This window comes from Erythranthe guttata, chromosome 2 (genome assembly GCF_056151865.1).
Source record: "Erythranthe guttata isolate IM_541 chromosome 2, IM_541, whole genome shotgun sequence".
Taxonomy (NCBI): domain Eukaryota; kingdom Viridiplantae; phylum Streptophyta; class Magnoliopsida; order Lamiales; family Phrymaceae; genus Erythranthe; species Erythranthe guttata.
The window spans coordinates 2,239,424-2,259,626 of record NC_142534.1 but is presented as its reverse complement, the minus strand read 5'-3'; the positions used below and the strand labels follow the sequence as shown (position 1 = coordinate 2,259,626).

The 20,203-nt window shown below is 35.2% G+C and overlaps 2 protein-coding genes and 1 long non-coding RNA gene across 3 annotated transcripts; 1 reads left to right on the top strand and 2 right to left on the bottom strand.

Annotated features, from left to right (window-relative positions):
- Positions 1 to 1,077: 1,077 nt before the first annotated feature.
- Positions 1,078 to 2,806, bottom strand: LOC148772104 (uncharacterized). Its single transcript, XM_088814897.1, has one exon. The coding sequence runs from the start codon at positions 2,623 to 2,625 to the stop codon at positions 1,213 to 1,215; it is 1,413 nt and encodes a 470-aa protein (XP_088671023.1). The 5' UTR covers positions 2,626 to 2,806; the 3' UTR covers positions 1,078 to 1,212.
- A 183-nt stretch (positions 2,807 to 2,989) lies between these two features.
- On the top strand, positions 2,990 to 3,501 carry LOC148772103 (uncharacterized). Its single transcript, XR_016030049.1, has 2 exons — positions 2,990 to 3,208; positions 3,309 to 3,501. It is a non-coding gene; the product is annotated as an uncharacterized LOC148772103 (long non-coding RNA).
- A 6,582-nt stretch (positions 3,502 to 10,083) lies between these two features.
- Positions 10,084 to 20,114, bottom strand: LOC105957466 (F-box protein SKIP22). The gene is made up of 2 exons (XM_012981386.2): positions 18,650 to 20,114; positions 10,084 to 10,105 (listed from the first exon to the last, which is right to left on the bottom strand). The coding sequence occupies exon 1, from the start codon at positions 20,063 to 20,065 to the stop codon at positions 18,650 to 18,652; it is 1,416 nt and encodes a 471-aa protein (XP_012836840.2). The 5' UTR covers positions 20,066 to 20,114; the 3' UTR covers positions 10,084 to 10,105.
- Positions 20,115 to 20,203: the final 89 nt, after the last annotated feature.

The following is a 20,203-nucleotide window of genomic DNA, read 5'->3' as shown; positions in this document are numbered from 1 at the left end:
ATTAAACATTCAGGCACTTTTTTACCATGATTTTTTACCTTTTTACCATAACTATTTACCTTTTGTACTATTCCTACCCAATTAAAAATAAAAAAAAAAAAAAAAATTAAATTTTTGTGCTCGTGCAAAAACACACGAGCATTTCAACAGTGCTCATCTGATTTCACACGAGCACTGTTGAAATGCTCGCATGTTTTTGCACGAGCATCTTATAAATCAAAAAAAAAAAAAAAAAAAACTAATAATAATCTGCTCGTGTAAAAACACACGAGCGGTTGCAAACTGCTCGTGTGATTTCACACGAGCACTTTGCAACCACTCGTGTGTTTTTACACGAGCAATTAAAAAAAATAAAAAAAAATAATAAAAATGCCTGCTCGTGTGGATTTACACGAGCACAGTGGATGCGCTCGTGTAAATTCACACGAGCAGGCCAACGTGTGATTTTTTTCGTTTTTTTTTTCCGGATTCGTAATCTACATAACAAGAGGATCGTAAAAACGTAAAAATTACCTCCGATCTGTTGACGATTTGCACGGGCTTTGCGAAAGAAAATCGAAAGGTTGAGAGAGTTTTGAGTTTTTTTACTTTTTGTTTTTTGAAAAATGGTAAAAAATGTGCCTGAATGTTTAATTTTGGCCTGCACAAATCATTTCAGTTTTTTTTTTCTTTTCTTTTTTTTCAGAAAAATAATTGCAACATCATGACATATTTATTTTTAGGGAAAATTACGGTCACCCCTAAGTTATGGTCAAATTACGAAAAACTCATCGAATCGAAATTTCGGGTAATTACAGTCACCCGATGTTAAATTGGTGAAACCGAATCGAAATTTCGTTACCCAACATTTCACACCGTTTACTGAACTAAATATACAGTTTAGTTCGGTAAATAACCGAATTACATAAATTTTATGTAAAAATCTTTAAAAGGAGGGGTGGTTGTAATTAACCAAACAAGAATATTTTCTTTTTTTTTTAATTTATCCATATCTGATAGGTTGTGTGTAATTTGCACTTATTATTATATTATAGTATTTATAATATAAATATAAAAAGCAAGGTAAAAAATAAGGAATTAATCAAGAATTTTTGTCTGAAACTAACAAGACTTTGGCAAAGAAATGTAGAACCTTTAATCAAAAGACATAAAAAGAAAAAAAAAAGCCATCTTGCACTAGTCTTGAGAACTAAAACACTGAAAACCCTACCACTAACGGCGCCTCCGACGATCGTACGTCTGCGCACGGAGGATCATATCCCGTTCCGCATTAGTATCCGACGGAACGACAAACGGATAAGGATAGGGCTGCAGCTCATACGGAGCCACAACTCCAAACGCCAACTCAGCATTGCTCAGTCCGTAACGGGCCATTCTATACGCCATTTTCCAACTAACTCGCGCATCTTTCCTGTTATCGTCAAACTCGTCCTCGTACTTCGATTTCCACAACTTATCGCTCGAGGCCAAGCACTTTAGCTCGTGGCAAACGGACCCCACGTTGGCTAAATCGGCCACCGACAGCAATTCGAGAATCTTCAACTTGAGTTTCGTTGATAACCGCATGAAGTAGTTAGACGAACCGTACCGTAAATCCATCGACAGAGGCACTGCTAAATCGTCTTTTATTGTCCTCCAAAATGTGAACACCTCTTTCCCGGGAGATGTGCGTTTATCTATTCCACCGATCTTATTTTCGATTACGATGTTTGCGAACGGAATCAATTGATCCTCTTTCATTCGTACCGAATATGTATCTTTCTTCTCCGATTCCTTTCCCGATTCTACCATATCGGTATCTTTTTTCTCCGATTCCTTTCCCGATTCTACCAAATCGATATCTTTCTTCTCCGATTCCTTTTCCGATTCTACCATCTCCCATTCCTTATCGGATTCGCCCATATTGGTATCTTTCTTCTCCCATTCCTTTTCCGATTTTACCAAATCGGTATCTTTCTTCTCCGATTCCTTTTCCGATTCTACCATCTCCCATTCCTTTTCGGATTCTACCATATTGGTATCTTTCTTCCCCGATTCCGTTTCCGATTCTACCATATCGGTATCTTTCTTCTCCGATTCCGTTTTCGATTCTACCAAATCAGTATCTTTCTTCTCCGATTCTACCATATCGGTATCTTTCATCCCCGGTTTGATATCCAATCGACCAGAAACGGTGATAAACTCACCGGAACTCTCAAATTCCAGTACGACATTCTTCACCGATTTGCCGTCACGGGGGCGGTTGTTACTCTCCGGCAGAGTGTAGAACAATGACATGGCGAAGGGATCGCCGGAGGGAGGCCAGTCGCGCGGCGGCCGAAATCCGTTGACCACCGCGTTGGATTTCTCGTCAAACCCTAGAAATCCGCACTCTAGCATAATCGTGTGGGTCGCGATGACCATCAGCTTGCGGTGTCGGCTTCCGCCGCCGTCGCCGCCGAACTCCTCCATCAGAAATTCCCTCAGAAATCCAGGTACGGAAAACGACTTGTCGGTTGCATCGGATCCGTCGTCGTGGCCGACCGACGCGCTCGCGATTTTCGCCATCGTTGAATCGCAATCTAGGGTTTTCCTTTTCCGGGAAACCAGATTCGCACGATCGGAATTCTGGGCATCGGTACTCATGTTAGTAGCCGGATTATTGAATTGAGAACAAAAGAAGAATATCGCCGGCGACGGCGAATCAGCCGGTGAATTATAAAAGAGTTTGATGAGAGATGGATTTTGGAATTTTAGGGTTTCTGGGATGAGAAGAATATCATAAACAAAGAATTTCTAGGTAGTTTGCTTCTAGTTATATTTGGCGGCCGTATCGGACAAGAATATAGTAAATTCCTCTTTTGTCCCTACTTATTTTGGAATTTTGTTTTTCTTTGTAAGAAATCTATATATATATATAAAAAGACAATACCTTGCCTAATATTTTGACACGTGGCATCATTTAGGCTTGCAAACCCTAGGGGCAGTTTATGTAATTAATTGGAAGTTCCAGGACTATTTTTAGAAAAAAAATAAAAATTCCTATCCCGTAAATTAAAATTAACTGCTGCATAAGGAATCTCCCCCAACTTCCACAAAACCGTCTCCTCTCTCTCTCGTCTCTTTTCTCTTACCGCCTTCAAAGTTTTTCTTATTCATCTCCACCCTCTGCACAGTTCTTCTCCACTCCAAGGCGAACGCCACCGCCACGCTGAAGATGCCGATTTATGTCAGATTTATGAACCCTCTATGTTTGCTTCAATTTTCATCGAGTAAATTCTAATATGATTTGTTGTTTATTTCGGAAAATTGTGAATTTTGGTTGTCAGGATCAAGACCAAGACGTAGTCGCTCTATTGGATTTACAGAAATTTCTCATTTTGTTTTAGATTTGTTCATAATTTCCCACTATTATTGCGATGGGCTTCTTATTCTGTTTAATTTGAGATTTTCGTTCTTTCAGATTGTAATTTTTTTGTACGACACCCACTATTTCAATATAATTTGTTTTACAATATTTAATGCCCAATGTTATGGGTATTATTATTTTTAATTTCTTTGGTGATTTTACAGAGAAACCTCCAACGACAAAATTTTGAAGTTTTTAAAAAGATCAATTTTGCACATATGCATGTCTGATAAGGACTTTGCTTTATTAAGCAATGTTTGGAAGCGTTTTGGATCTTATTTTGATTTCATTTTGAGGAAATATGTTTTGGGGGAATAATTTGAGAATGAAAGTAATGTTTGTTTGTATTTTTGGAAGGAGACAAAATACACTGTAGCAGTCAAATCATGTTTAAAGGTGTTAGAAAAAAGTATTTTTGAAGAAAAAAATTGAAAGATGAAGTGATGTTTATTTGTTTTTTAGTAAAGACATTTTTTATTGTAGCAGTCAAATCATTTTATTGTAGCAGTCACATCATGTCTGAAGGAGAGAGAAACTTTTGAAATTGTTTTGAGAAAATGATTTGAAAAGTGTAATAAATCCCATTTTGTTTTGGGGAAACAATGAAAACAAAACAAAAATGCATCCAAACATAGCCTTAGTTTCTAAAATTTCGATAAAGATGACGAATATGTTATATAGTATTGTGCATTCTATGCTTAATCATTCCCCAAATTTCAACACCCCGAGTAAAGTAAATACCCCTCAATTTCGAAGTTAACTAATCAAAAGTTGTTTTATAAGATATTACAATGGCTTATGAAAAATATATGAAATCTGAATGGATGTCTTTTTTGACAAAACGTACTCTTGCGTCGGAATTGGTTTCTATCAACACTGTTATGTGACAGTTGAAATGTTGCTTTTTTGTATATTCTCTATTTTGATTGATTTGTGCTCGGTTGGTGATATATTATATCTAATTTTGAGATTTTTGTATAGTTATTTCATATATCTTCATTAGCCATCTATTTAATAGTGTCTACATTGTTTCTTTATCTTTTTTTAGAAATTACTATCAATTGTAATTGTATTTCAACGTTCCGTTATATTAAAGTGGTGATGAAGGAAAAACAATGTCCATTAATGTTGAAATGCAAATTCAAGCGACACAGACTACTAGATAGGTGAGTAAGATTATAAATTAATGTTAAAATGTTTGTCATTTTACTTACAGGTTTTTGCATTTGATATCATACAATCCTATTGACCCTTTCAGCATCTTTAATTTTATTTAGTTAAATTGATAATCAAGGTTAACAATGATATATTTTATTTACTGTATTGAATTTACCGGGGATTTTGTATTGGCAACACTTCTTCATGAGGGAGGTCTTGCTTCTTTGTTATGAATTATACAATGGCCACAAACTAGGTTATCGAAACACCCCAATTATATGTTCCCTGTTTAATAAACTAGGTTGCCCAGATCTTCTCATATGTATATTAAGCAGGGATATGGTCACTAGGTAGTAAGCAAAATTTAGAATTTTGTGAGTTCACATTTTGTCTTTTGTTTTTTACTACTAAAAGGGCCGTGAGTTTCTTATTTTTAGGTCGTTGTATGTTTGAATTGTTGCACACCAACAAACATTTAAACCTACCGTAAGTTTAATTTTTTTACTATTATATATTTTTCATTTCTTATATTTTTCTTATATACATATATACAGGTTTGCCATCATAACAGTAGAGATATAGTGCCACTGCTCTTTATAGAACACATTTATCATGAAGAGGTGAATTGTCAGTCAAACAAATACTCCTTGCAAAGTTCTCGAGGAGCCTTCAAAAATTAGTAGACGAGGTTTTTCCACCTCCATCCATCCATTTAATTCTTAAGTAGATATTAATTGATTTGATATTCTTAATTTCTATACTATATAAAATTGTCTCTTGGTGGTTGTAGTTTGGTGTTGCTGTTGTTATAAAGAACGATATTATGGCCCAAGTGGATGGTTCATCGATTTTCGGCGGGCCACAAATAGAACCCTTTGCTGTTAATATAATTACAGCACATGTTATTACCACGAGGTTCTTTTCATGTATCTTTTTCTTTCATGAATTCTTGCGAAAGCAATTACTTTTAATGGATAGTTTGTCTGAACATTTGATTTGTGGTGATAGATTATCTTTAATAAAAAGTAAGAGGAATGTAGATGATTGGCGAAATAAATTATCCGTGTTTGGCTGAAGCAAGATTTAGATATCTACACAAAGTGTAATAGATGTGAAGGATTAATGTCCTTTTAATCTATTTACTGTTTATGTAAACAGGTTTTTTATTGTGATTATGTTTCTTCAATTATATTTCCTTGATATTTATTTTAATAAAAAATTATGGGCTTGCGGTTGTAGTATAATAGAAATCCCCTTTTATTGCATTCATTTTTAATCGATTGGCATCACTTAAGCTTGATCTTTATAAATTTGCAATTTTACATATTAGTTATTACTATATCTACATGATTTTGTGGAATTTGTATGTTTTAACATTATAATGTAGGAATTAATGCCTATAATGACGGATAAATCAATTCAAATATTCCCTAATTTTACATATTTTTAACATTCACATTTTTTCAATTCAATATATAAGAATCCAGTAAGTCTAAGAGCATCTCCAACCATTGGGTTTTGGAGCTGCTATATGCTAAAAAATCAAAAATTTAGCATTTGTGAACTAAAAAATCATCTCCAACGGAGATGTTATAATTTTGCTGTCAAGGTAAAACTAATCACCCAAGAGCTATATATACCATTTACTGTACAGGAAAGCTAAATGAAGAAATATTAAAATAATAAATAAAAAGTACTATCCCCATTCACAAAGCACACGTCTGACTTTGTGTATTTGATTTTTTTTTCCTTTTGGTTCCAGAGACTTCTTTCCACTTAAGTTTTAATTTATTTATTTAGGTAATTTTATTCAATTTTTTGTTTATAAAAGACATGTTCCATAAATCTAATTTTGGTATATTAGGTTTAATTATCTTTTTATGATTTTTCAATGTTTGATTCATTTATTAAATTTATAAAATATATTATTATTAATAAATTAATTACTATTTATTTTAAATAATCAATTCATAAAATAATTACAAAGATATAAAATCAAATCAAATTATAAATACTATATATAACAAACACTACTTACAAATATCAATTCATAAAATAATTGAAAATTAATAAAATATAATAAAATGCTAAATTTTAAATGATATGATTGGAGTAGGATAGTAAAAAGGGAGGTGGTATAACATAACACTATTCACTAGCTATTATAGATATAGCATCTCCATTTTTAGCTCTTCACCTTGGAGATGCCCTAAGCATAGCGGATTGATATAATGTACGCACTGTTAAACACATGTGTTTTTTTAATTATTTATATGTATAATTATGGTTTTTTAATTATTTATATGCATAATTATTTTTGCAGTGTCAGGTGTATTTGTATCATATGGTGTATCTTATTTTTTATATCACAAATTTCATATTTTATATTTTAATTAAGTATTCGAACCAAATAGAATGAATATTATTTTCCCACCCATTATATCATATTATATATCAAATATTCAAAGGTGCAATTTATTATTTTATCTAAAACTTTTATTCTTTTTAAATTGACCCCGTGCATCGCACGGGTGCAATACTAGTTATAATAAAACTTTAATTTCAAAATTATTAAATTTGATTATATAGCTTTTTTAGGAAAATTAAACACCCTTTAATCAACTACTCCAATCTCATTCATTAGGTGTCTTTTTATCATAATAAAATAAAATAAAATAAAATAAAAATAAAATCACTTGCTAATTGTATTCTACAATATAATGTTCTACACCAACTCAAAACATCATATTATATATACATGAATAATCATTCATTGTCAACGATTATCAAGCTAGTATAATTTATATATTCGTTGGGTTTTAGTAGAGAGAACGTGTTCGAACTATGGATACGATGAAGAAGTCGGCGAAGAGGGTCAGGATGACGATGCCGTTCTGGCTCAAGTGCAATAAATGCGATAGACATACGGACAAAGGTGAAAAGATTTATTGTTTCAGAAGAGCAATCGGGATCGACTCAACTTTCGAAGTTGAGATTTACAGATTTGAGTTTTGGTGCCAATGTTGTCGAAGTGATTTGTCGATCGTTTCGAATCCCGGCCGATACGATTACGTTCTTGAATCAGGTGCCACGTTCGTTGCCAAAAGATTTCATAGATTCCCGTGTCGTTTGTAATTTATATTTAGCTTTTGATTTTGTTTTAACCTTAGATGAGTAGCTTTAGCATGTTTTGAACTTTCGATTATTCTTTTTAATAGAAAATTATTTTCGTGACTATTGTTAAATTTTTAATAGCCGTTTTTTTTTCTTCATAATTATATGTGGTGTCGAATGCCTTGTCAATTGTAATAAAAATCAGGATTTTTATTACAATTCAACCCCTAATAAATAAAAAAATCTAACAATTAAACCCATGACAGTTACATGGTAAAATTGGATTCTTGGAGGATCTTGAAATCTAAACGATTCAGGATATACAAAAAACAGAACATCAAGAACAAATTAATGGAAATTTGGAATTCAGAAAATAAGCAAACTTACAGAATTCAAAACATTAAAATTAAAACTCATTGAAAAACACCATGCATACATAATTATTAAATTCCATTGAATTTTTCTGCACGACCTAATACTTAATAGAACGATTAAGATTAATATAACCATTAAGATGAATATAATTATAATAATTAATGAACAAACATATAAATAAAATTAAAAATCTCACAAATGTTCTTCCCCAAAATTTAAATCCAAAATCCCTATCTTGACAAGCATTGTAGCAATTGCGAAAATTTGGAAATGGGTTTGCGGCTGTATTATGTGATTCGTGCTAAGAACTTAAAACCGTAAAGGATGAAATGGAAATGGCGGAAAGGCAGCCCAGCCTCAATCTCGTCAAACCAAACATTTCCTCAATGGCGGATCTCTCGTCGATTTCCGCAAATACTTCGGCCACTGTTTGTTTGCTAGAGTTTCGCGGCCCCCAATTGAATGTGTAAAGCGTTTGATCCAAAATCATGATGAAATCGACGTGTTGCCATTGTTTCTTCGTATTGGTAGATTTTTCTAATTATGCATGCGGTAAACTATGACGAAACTAATAATTAAGTTGAATTATACATAAGTTTTGGCTGTGGTGTTATATAGTTCATCATGAATGAGATGAAGAAAGAAACGATGTTGCTTCTCGAAGGTAACGACGAAGAGGGTCGAAATAATACGGATGCGAAGAACATGGTGTATGATTTAACAAAGAAGAAGTAAAAGAAGAAGAAAAAGGAAAAAACATGATATATAGATCGATGATTAGTGTTTACTTTATGGAAGAAGATGAAAGAAAAGTCATTTAGATGTAAGATTTCGTCTCATTTAATTTGTAATTAACTTTCAAATCATTAATTTTATAACCAAAATTTTGGTACGCCGACATTTCATACCGTTTAAATATTTAAAGGAGAGGTGGCCATAATTACCTAAATAAAAGGGGTCTTTTCGTAATTTGACCATACCTCAGGGGTGACCGTAATTTGCCCTAAGAATTATAAAAGTTTAATATGAAAATTATTGAATTTGCTAAAATTAAAGAATTTTTTATCTGATCTCCACCGAATTATAGCTTTTTTAGGAATACTAAACACCTTTTTATCCACTATTCCAATCTCATTAGTGGTCTTTTATCATAAAAAAAAATAAATAAAAATAAAATCACTTCCTAATTATATTCTATAATATAATGTTTGTCCTAGTTCTACACCAACTCAAAACCTCATATTATATATACATGATATCAACACACAAATAATCATCCATTGTCCACAATTAGCAAGCTAGAGTAATTTATATACTCGTCCTCAAATATTTTCTAGGGTTTTAGTAGAAAGGACGTGTTCGAAGATGGATACCAAGCATATCGATACCATGCAGAAGTATTCGACGAAGAAATCGGCCAAGAGGGTGAGGATGACTATGCCGTTCGGGCTCAAGTGCAATAAATGCGATAGGCACACGGACAAAGGTGAAAAGCTTTATTGTTTCAAAAGAGCAATCGGCATCGACTCAACTTTCGAAGTTGAGATTTACAGATTTGAGTTTTGGTGCCAATGTTGTCGAAGTGATTTTTCGATCGTTTCTGATCCTGGCCGATACGATTATGTTCTTGAATCAGGTGCCACGTTCGTTGCCAAAAGGTTTCATAGATTCCCATATCGGTTGTAATTTATATTTAGCTTTGGTTTTGTTTTCGATGAGTAGCTTTAGTATGTTTTGAACTTTTGATTATTTTTTTAATAGAGAATTATTTTCGTCTTCATAATTAAGGTGATTATTGTTAAATTTTTAATACCAGTTTTTGTTCTTCATAATTATATATGTGGTTCCGAATGCTATATTTTATTACAATTCACCCCCTACTATATAAAAAATTTAACAATTAAACCCATGATAGTTACATGGTAAAATAGGATTCGTGGAAGATTTTGAAATTTAAATAATTCAGAATATACAAAAATAGAACATTTAATGGAAATTTTGAAGTCAGAAAATAAGCAAACGAACAGAAATTCAAACATTAAAATTAAAACACATTGAAAAACACCATACCTAAGCGTACAAATTTATTAAATTCCGTTGATTTTTTTTTACGACCTAATACTTAATAGAACGATTGATTAATATAACCATTAAGATTATTATAATTATAATAATTAATGAACAAACTTAAACATCAAATAAAATTAAAAATCTCACAAATGTTATTCCCCAAATTAAACCTAAATCCAAATTAATCCCTATGTTGCAGGATACTTCTAAAGTTTCAAAAAAATAAAAAAATAAATAAAAAATCCTCAATGGGGTTTTCAGCATTTGATGATGTGATGGAAATTAATTTAAGTAAAACTTGCAGTAGAATCTATGATGGTTGTGATTGATTAAAAAAAATGCGATTTTATTTGCCAGGGGCTTTAATTTTATTGTCTTTGTCGGATGTCGTTTTGTTTATATGAATTTTGTGCTGGTTGTTCGATGTGATGCCGTAGTTTCTTTTTTTTTTTTTTGAAAGAAGAGAAAATTTTATTAGGCAATATTGGCCAAATCATACGGAAGCGTAAATCCTTCAAGTGTCTCAATACATTGAAGATGAGCAAGAGCGTGAGCTAAAGAATTGCCCGAACGCTTAACAAACGAGAAAGAAAAACTCGTGAAAACATTTGCTAAATAAATGCATTCATCGATGATTGCGCCGAATGGTAACATGTCACCTCCACCCGCTCGAAGTGCCTGAATCACCTGCAAAGAATCACCCTCGAAAATAACTTCGTTCCATCCGTTCATAGATGCTAGCATGATGGCATGTAGAGCAGCCATAGCTTCACCTTCAACGGGATTAAGATTTCCATCAATTAGTACCACTTTCCATCCAACGCATATTCTTTCATGGTTCCGTGCCACCGCTGCAACCGCCAACTTTGGTTCTCCACGTCGTATAGCGACATCAAAGTTGATCTTCAACACCCCCATCTCCGGTGGCTTCCACTCCGTCGGGTGAATTAGTTGAAGACTAGGATTAGGCCTGATTTGATTGGATTTGAAGTTTACCAGATAATGGCTACACCAACTAGGCAGTTCGTCGGCACCTATCACCTCCTCATTGTGAATCTCTCTGTTACGGCTCTCCCACGCCTTCCATGCGATCACCATGGCCCATAAAAAAATGTTCTCATCTAGCGAGTGTTTCATATGGAGCCACCATTGCCACGGGGATGAAAATGCCGCACTTGGGTTGATGCCAAAAGGTGAGTTTTCCCAAACCTTGTTCATTCCTTTACATGTAGCGATAACATGTAACGTTGATTCGTTACTAGCTCCACAACGACGACAAGCAGGTGAGGTAATAATCCGGCGACGATGCAGCTCCTCATTGGTTGGTAGATTATTTCCACAAAATCGCCACAAAAAAATCTGAATTTTAGGTGGTATAGGCAACCGCCAAATGCATTTCCATTCACGATTATTTGTTCCACTAATTGAACCATTATTTCCGATACCCATAGGACTAGATAAATTATGATTATTAAGAATCATGTGATAGGCAGATCTCACCGTGAAGTTACCTTTCGGCGAGTGGTGCCACACCCAAGAATCATTTGTGTGAGGTCCGCCTAATGGAACCCCCAAGATCCTATCCACGTCCACTTCCCAAAATATGTTATGCACAAGTTGTAAATTCCACGAATTAGAGTCTGATTCCAACAAGTCCGAAACTCGGTCTGGGAAAGCTGAGGATATCGGTCTAACGGTAATAATTTTGAAATTTCCGCCATCTCTGAGCCATGGGTCAGCCCATATAGATGTGTTTGCCCCGTTTCCTATCCGGCGTCGTAGCCCAGCTTGGAGATAAGGAATGGTTTTCCAGATACACCTCCACGTCGTTGACGGTCGGTAGCCAGCTCCAGCCATTAGAAGATTTCCGTGAGGGAAGTACCTGGCAGCCATAATCCGTGACATAAGCAGGTCCGGGAAGACTAAAATACGCCACGCTTGTTTCATGATCATTGCCGTGTTAAAAGCTCGTAAATCCCTAAACCCGAGACCACCTTGTTCTTTCGATTTGCATAAATCCTTCCACGAAACCCATGCCATGCCTTTACTGTCTCCCTTACCCCACCAAAAGCGTCGAATGACTCGCTCGATTTCCGAAATAAGTCCGTTGGGGAGAAAGAAACAGCTCATGATATAAGCTGGAATAGCTTGTAGAACTGATTTAATTAGCACTTCCTTGCCGGCTTGTGATAACTGCTTTTCACCCCAACCCTTTACACGAGTCCAGACCCGATCGCGCAGATATGAGAAGATCTCTTTTTTAGTCCGACCAATTAATGCAGGCATCCCCAGATATCTATCATGGCCGTCGACTACCCGAAATTGAAGGATTTGTTGAATAGCTTCTCGTCGATCTAAAGGTGTCGCCGGACAAAAACACATTGTTGATTTGTCGATATTTATTTCCTGCCCCGATACTCGTGCATATTTTGTGAGGATCGTTCTGAGAGTTGTAGCACACTCCTCAGTTGCTTTGCCAAATATGAACGTGTCGTCTGCAAAACATAAACTGGAAATCGTAGGAGCACTAGGAGCAACCTGAACCCCATGAAAGTCTCCCCTTTCCGTTGCTCTTGTAATCATTGCAGTCAATGCCTCTGCACAACAAATGAAGAGGTAGGGGGAGAGAGGATCCCCTTGTCGTAATCCTCGGGTTGGGCGAACCGAGCCAAACTGTGAGCCATTAAATAAAAACGAAAATGAGACCGAAGAAACACAAAGCATGATAAGTTCCACAAACTGAGGCGGTAATCCAAAACGAAGCAAAATCTTTTTAAGAAAACCCCATTCGATACGATCATAAGCCTTACTTATGTCCAATTTAAGAGCCATATAATTATTATTTTTATTAGAGTTAAGCTTGATAAAATGATTAATTTCATAGGCTACCAGGATATTGTCGGAGATTAGGCGTTTCGGGACAAAAGCAGATTGGGTAGGAGATATTAGATCGTTGAGAATAAGTTTAAAACGATTTGCAATGACTTTGGCTCCAAATTTGTATATAACGTTACACAGGCTAATTGGTCTATAGTCTGTGATTCTTTCCGGACTTTTTACCTTTGGGATTAGGACAATATATGTAGAGTTCAAATCCGAGGGGAGTTTATGATGGTTAAGAAATTCAAGAACACATGAAAGGACATCAGACCCCAGAATATGCCAAAATTTAGTAAAAAAGATAACGGGGAGGCCATCGGGGCCTGGGGATTTGAGAGGAGCCATTTGAGAAATGGCTCGAGTTACCTCCTCCGCGGTGAAAGGCATAGAAAGCAAGTGACCGGCCGCACTAGATATCTTGTTCTCCACGTTCGTCAATACCTCTTCTATCTCATCCTCGTTTGGCTCGGTAGAAGTGAAGAGCTGATTAAAATAATCAGATATAATCTGCTCAATCTCATGATGGGATTCCTTCCATTCCCCGTCCGCTCCTTTAAGTCGTTCCATTCTATTAATTCTGTGACGCGATGTAGCCTTAGCATGGAAGAATTTAGTATTCCGATCCCCTTCTTGGATCCATTGAATCTTGCTGCGCTGCCTCCAATACAGATTATTATCCTCATATGCTCTTTCCAGTTCCAATTTCAAAACCCGAATCTGCTCCTTTGTTATTTCCGATTGTGTGATTCCCCGAAGATAATGGATCCGCCGGTTGAGTTGATTGATCCGTTTCCGCGGAGCCTGGACCGTGGCCTTGTTCCAATGAATAAGAGCGAGACGAAGACCTTTTTTCTTCTGCACAACATCTTCAATTGGGTCCGAGATCCCTTGGTTTTGCCAGTTTTGTTGAACAATCTCCTCACAATCGTCTCGACGTAGCCATATAGCCTCAAACCGAAATGGTCGTTTCTTTCTTCGTTCAGAATCTGCCTGAGCGGGGTCAAGGACGAGTTGAAGCGGGACGTGATCAGACCCTGAGTACGCCATATGATGTACCAAAGCTCTAGGGAACTTTAGTAACCAATCAGCACTAGCACATACTCTGTCGAGTCGACATCTGACCGTATATGGGTGGTCCCGGTTGTTCGACCAGGTAAAACGAGGTCCTTCAAATTCCAGATCCGTCAAACCACAATCATCAAGTGCTTCGCGAAAGGTAGATTTTTCTTATTATCCATGCGGTAAACTATGATGAAACTAATAATTAAGTTGAATTATACATAAGGTTTGGCTGTGGTGTTATAATATAGCGCATCGTTAATAAGATGAAGAAAGAAACGATGTTGCTCCTCAAAGGTAACGACGAAGAGGGTCGAAATAAGACGGGTGCGAAGAACATGGTGTATGATTTAACAAAGAAGACAAAAGAGAACAAAAAAATGATATATAGATCGATAATTAGGGTTTACAGTTTATGGAAGAAGATGAAAGAAAAGTCACTTAGATGTAAGATTTCTTCTCATTTAATTTGCAATTAACTTTCAAATCATTAATTTTATAACCGAAATTTTGGTACGCCAACTTTTCATACCGTTTACTGAATTAAATATACGATTTGGTGCGGTAAATAACCGAATTACATAAATTTTGTGTAAAAATATTTAAAGAACATGTGGCTACATAAATTTTATGTAAAAATATTTAAAGAACAAGTGACTGTAATTACCCAAACAAGAGGAGTTTTTTCGTAATTTAGTCATACCTCATCGGTGGCCGTAATTTGCCGTGAGAATTATAAAAGTTTAATATGAAAATTATTGAATTTGCTAAATTAAAGAATTTTTTTATCTCTCCACCGAATTATAATTTTTTTAGGAATATTAAACACCTTTTTATCCGCTACTCCAATCTCATTAGGTGTCTTTTCATCATAAAAACAATAAAAATAAAATAGGTATTTGTATTCTATAATATAATGTTTGTTCTAAACCAACTCAAAACCTCATATTATATATATAGTCCTAGTTCTAAACCAACTCAAAACCTCATATTATATACACATGCTATCAACACGTAAATAATCATTCATTGTCAACAATTATCGAGTTAGAGTAATTTATATATTCGTCCACAAATATTTTCTAGGGTTTTAGTAGAAAAAATGTATTCGAAGATGGATACCAAGCATATCGATACCATGCACAAGTATACGATGAAGAAGCCGGCGAAGAGGGTTAGGATGACGATGCCGTTCGGACTCAAGTGCAATAAATGCGATAGGCATACGGACAAAGGTGAAAAACTTTATTGTTTCAAAAGAGCAATTGGGATCGACTCGACTTTCGAAGTTGAGATTTACCGATTTGAGTTTTGGTGCCAATGTTGTCGAAGTGATTTTTCGATCGTTTCGGATCCCGGCCGATACGATTACGTTCTTGAATCAGGTGCCACGTTCGTCGCTAAAAGATTTCATAGATTCCCGTATCGTTTGTAATTTATATTTAGCTTTGGTTTTGTTTTCGCTTTAGTTTGTTTTGAACTTTTGATTATTTTTTATAATAGAAAATTATTTTCGTTTTCATAATTATGGTGATTATTGTTAAATTTTTAATAAGTTTTTGTTGTTCGTAATTAATTATATGTGGTGTCAAACGCCTTGTCAATTGCCATAAACATTAAGACTTTTATTACAATTCACCCCCTACTAAATAAAAAAATCTAACAATTAAACCAATAATATTTGTGGACACTTAAACCCAAACTAGTCCTATCACTCGATCACATCGAGCGCACATTTTTTGAACTTTAACCATTTAATCAAGACAATTTTCATTCACTTTACTTCATGATTATGATCAAGTAAATAAATGAAATTAATCTTTTCATAATTTAATTAATATTACTCAATATTAATTATTGGAAATCATGAAAATTCCAACAATTATTGTTAAATTTCATATTTCCGTAACGGATGAAATAGAAATGGCGGAAAGGCAGCCCAGCCTCAATCACATCAAACCAAGCATTTCTTCAATGGCGGATCTCTTGTTGATTTCTCAAAAAAAAAAAAAAAAGATCTCTCGTCTATTTCTGGAAATACTTCGGCCACTGTTTGTTTGCTAGAGTTGCTGCTCCCAATTGAATGTGTAAATCATTTGATCCAACATCATGATGAAATCGCGGTGATGCTATAATAATTTAGGCAAATATAATCCCGTTGATGCTGATAAATTTGAAAATTGTTCTTTGTTATCATTTTTGGTTAGGGTTTGTTTTGTTGAAATCTTCAGAATGCATTTGATGATGCGATGGAAATTAATTAAATTAAAACTTCAGTAGAATTTCTGATGATTGTGATTGATAAAAAAAAAAAGTGATTTTATTTGCCAGGGGCTTTTTTATTGTCTTTGTCGGATGTCGTTTTGTTTATATAATTTTTGTGATGGTTGTTCGATGTGTTGCCGTAGTTTCTTTATATTGGTAGATTTTTCTTATTATGCATGCGGTAAACTATGAGGAAACTAATAATTAATTTGAATTATGCATAAGTTTTGGCTGTGGTATACATTCTATAGCTCATCATGAATGAGATGAAGAAACAAATGATGTTGCTCCTCGAAGGTAACGACGAAGAGGGTCGAAATAAGACGGAAGCTAAAAGCATGGTGTATGATTTAACAAAGAAGAAGAAACATAAGAAAAAAATAATTTTTTTTGTGATGGATCGATGAGTAGGGTTTACAGTTTATGAAAGAAAGATGAAAGAAAAGTCATTTAGATGTAAGATTTCGGCTCATTTAATTTGTAATTAACTTTCAAATCTTTTTTTTTTTTTTTTTTTTTTGAGATAAATTAACTTTCAAATCATTAATTTGATAACTGAAATTTTGGTAGATTTCGTCTCATTTAATTTGTAATTAACTTTCAAATCATTAATTTTACAACCGTAATTTTGGTCAGCCAACATTTCATACCGTTTATTGAATTAAATATACGATTTGATTCGGTAAATAACCGAATTACATAAATTTTGTGTAAAAAATATTTAAAGAAGAGGTGGCTATAATTACCAAACAAGATAAGTGTTTTCATAATTTGACCATACCTCAAGGGTCGCCGTAATTGCCCTAAGAATTATAAAAGTTTAATTTGAAAATTATTGAATTTGCTGTGTTAAAGAATTTTTTATCTCTTCACCGAATTAAAGCTTTTCTAGGAATATTAAACACCTTTTAATCCTAATCTCATCAGAGGTCTTTTATCATAAAAAATAAAATAAAAATAAAATCACTTACTAATTGTATTCTATAACTAATGTTTGTCCTAGTTCTAAACCAACTCAAAATCACATATTATATATACATGTATCAGCACATAAAATAATCAGACATTGTCAACAATTATTAAGCTAGAATAACTTATATATTCGTCCACAAATATTTTCTAGGGTTTTAGTAGAAAGAACACGTTCGAACATGGATACTAAGCATATCGATACCATGCAGCCGTATACGACGAAGAAATCGGCGAAGAGGGTGAGGATGAGTATGCCTTTCGGGCTCAAGTGCAATAAATGCGATAGGCACACGGACAAAGGTGAAAAGCTTTATTGTTTCAAAAGAGCAATCGGGATCGACTCGACTTTCGAAGTCGAAATTTACCGATTTGAGTTTTGGTGCCAATGCTGTCGAAGTGATTTTTCGATCGTTTCGGATCCCGGCCGATACAATTACGTTCTTGAGTCAGGTGCAACGTTCGTTGCCAAAAGATTTCATAGATTCCCGTATCGTTTGTAATTTATATTTACCTTTGATTTTGTTTTCGGTTTAGATGAGCAGCGTTAGTATGTTTTGAACTCTCCATTATTTTTTTTAATAGAAAATTTTTCGTCTTCATAATTATGGTGATTATTGTTGAATTTTTTAATAACAGCTTTTTTCTTTATAATAATTATAAAGTAGAACTTCGATAAATTAATACTCGATAAATCAATAATATCGATTAAATAATAGTTTCTCTCGGTCATGTTTCCGTAAAAACGTGTTAAATTATTAACTCGATAATTTAATAATTCGGTAAATTAATAGAATTTCCCTAGTCACGACTGGATTAATTTATCGAGGTATTTATAGAGGTTTATCAGTATGTGATGTCAATAATTTAATAATTCGCTAAATTAATAGAATTTCCCTAGTCCCAACTGGATTAATTTATAGAGATTTATCTATATGTGGTGTCGATAATTTAATAATTCGTTAAATTAATAGAATTTCTCTAGTCCCGACTGGATTAATTTATAGAGGTTTATTTATTTGTACGTGGTGTCGGTGTCGAATGCCTTGAATTTTTATGGCAATTGACCCCCTACCAAATAAAAAATCTAACAATTAAACCCATGATAGTTCCATGGTAAAATTGGATTCTTGTTTCTTCATAGTTTAGTCCTAGTATAGTTCAAGAATTCAGGTTTGAACCTGAACAATCCAACAGCAGACAAACAAAAAAACATTAAAAAAAAACAAATTCTTTCTATTTTTCCCAGCAACTGAATTACAAAAAACAGAACATCGAGAACATATTAACGGAAAATTTGGAAGTCCGAAAACAAGCAAATGAACATAATTCAAAACAGTAAAATTACAACACCTTGAAAAAACACCATACCTAGACGAACCTACCACCACCACGAACACCTAAATTAGGAAAATTCCGCCTCCTCGGATCATAAGCATGGAGAATCCTAGGTTGTAATAAAACATCCCCAAATTCCTCGCCAATCATTCGTGGGACCCGCGGCACCATCCATGGATTCGGAAACCCTCTCCTCCTAGGAGCAGCTACAATACTCTTCCGCCTTGCCCAAGCCATAGCAAACACCCTTTTCCAACTCAAACGTGCCTCGTTTCTCTCATCGCCAAATACCTCTACACACTTCGATTTCCACAAATCATCGCTCGAAGCTAAATACCTCAACTCGGAGCTCACACAGCTCACTTTAGCTAACTCAGCGCCCGATAAAGACTCCAAGATTTTCAGTTTCAGATCGGTCGGTAGTCGGATAAAGCAAGGGGGCAGTTCCAAACCGGATTCCTCGCACAAATCGATCAACAAAGGCAACGCGAGATTATCCTTCACGATCCTCCAGAATGCAAACACCTCTTTCTCCGGAGATGTATCGAACATCAATACATCTTCCCCACAGTCGGCCCATACAACGTTTAGAAACGGAACCAATTGATCCTCGTTTAGTTTCACCCAATGCGTACTAGCCCTCTTCACCGACGAACCGTTCTCCAACGTACCATATACATTGATGAATTTCCCTACGCTCTGAAATTTCAACACGACGTTCTTGACGGATTTGCCACCAGTTTCCGGCAGTGTGTAAAACAGAGACACTCTAAACAGATCCGAAGGCAACTCATTACGCAAATGGGAGCCACTAATTACGGTGTTCGTTTTCTTATCGAAACCGACAAAACCGGAATCCAGCATAACCGCGTGGATTGCAGTTATGATCAGCTTGTGATGACGCCCACTATCTTCGTTCAGCTCCTCCATGAACACTTTCCTCAAAAATCCAGGTACAGAAAACGACTCACGGGCAACATAACCACCCTCTAGGTTTTCGTCGTCAACTTCCATTTCATCCATAACCGAACCACCACCGCCGCCATCTAGGGTTTCCTCTTCCCGGGAAACCAAATTCACAGAATTCGAAACCTGGCCTTCGGCGAGGGTATTATCGGTATTCAAGCTCGTGGAGCCTGGTTTCGGTGTAGAATCGATTACCTGGGAAAGAGGATTCTGGTGGTGCGAAATCAATTCAGGCGGCGGCGGCGGGTGTTCAAGGGAGAAAAACACAAGATCGCCGGAGGCGATCCCGAGCGATTGGAGGCAGTCTTCGCCGTCGGATTCGAGATCGTCTTTCCGATTAAGAGAGAGGCGAATTGAAGCGGGAGGCGGAGAATTGAAGAGGGTTTGAGAGAGGATTTGTCTGAGTTGGGAAAGTGTGCATGAATTTTGAACTTCGATTTTTAGGGTTTCTTTCGAATCAAATGATCTCAATCTGAGTTTCATGGCTACGCTTCTTCGAAAATGTAAAGTTCAGAACAAAATGGAAATTTGGGGATTTTATCTACCAAAGGTCGGTTCAACTTGGCGTGATGAGAAATATTCACGTTTATTACTTTTTTAGCCCAAAATAAAAGGTTAATT

What these genes read in the sequence shown, in the direction of transcription:
- LOC148772104 (XM_088814897.1), bottom strand. Translation starts at nt 2,625, where the DNA reads ATGAGTACCGATGCCCAGAATTCCGATCGTGCGAATCTGGTTTCCCGG.
- LOC105957466 (XM_012981386.2), bottom strand. Translation starts at nt 20,065, where the DNA reads ATGAAACTCAGATTGAGATCATTTGATTCGAAAGAAACCCTAAAAATC.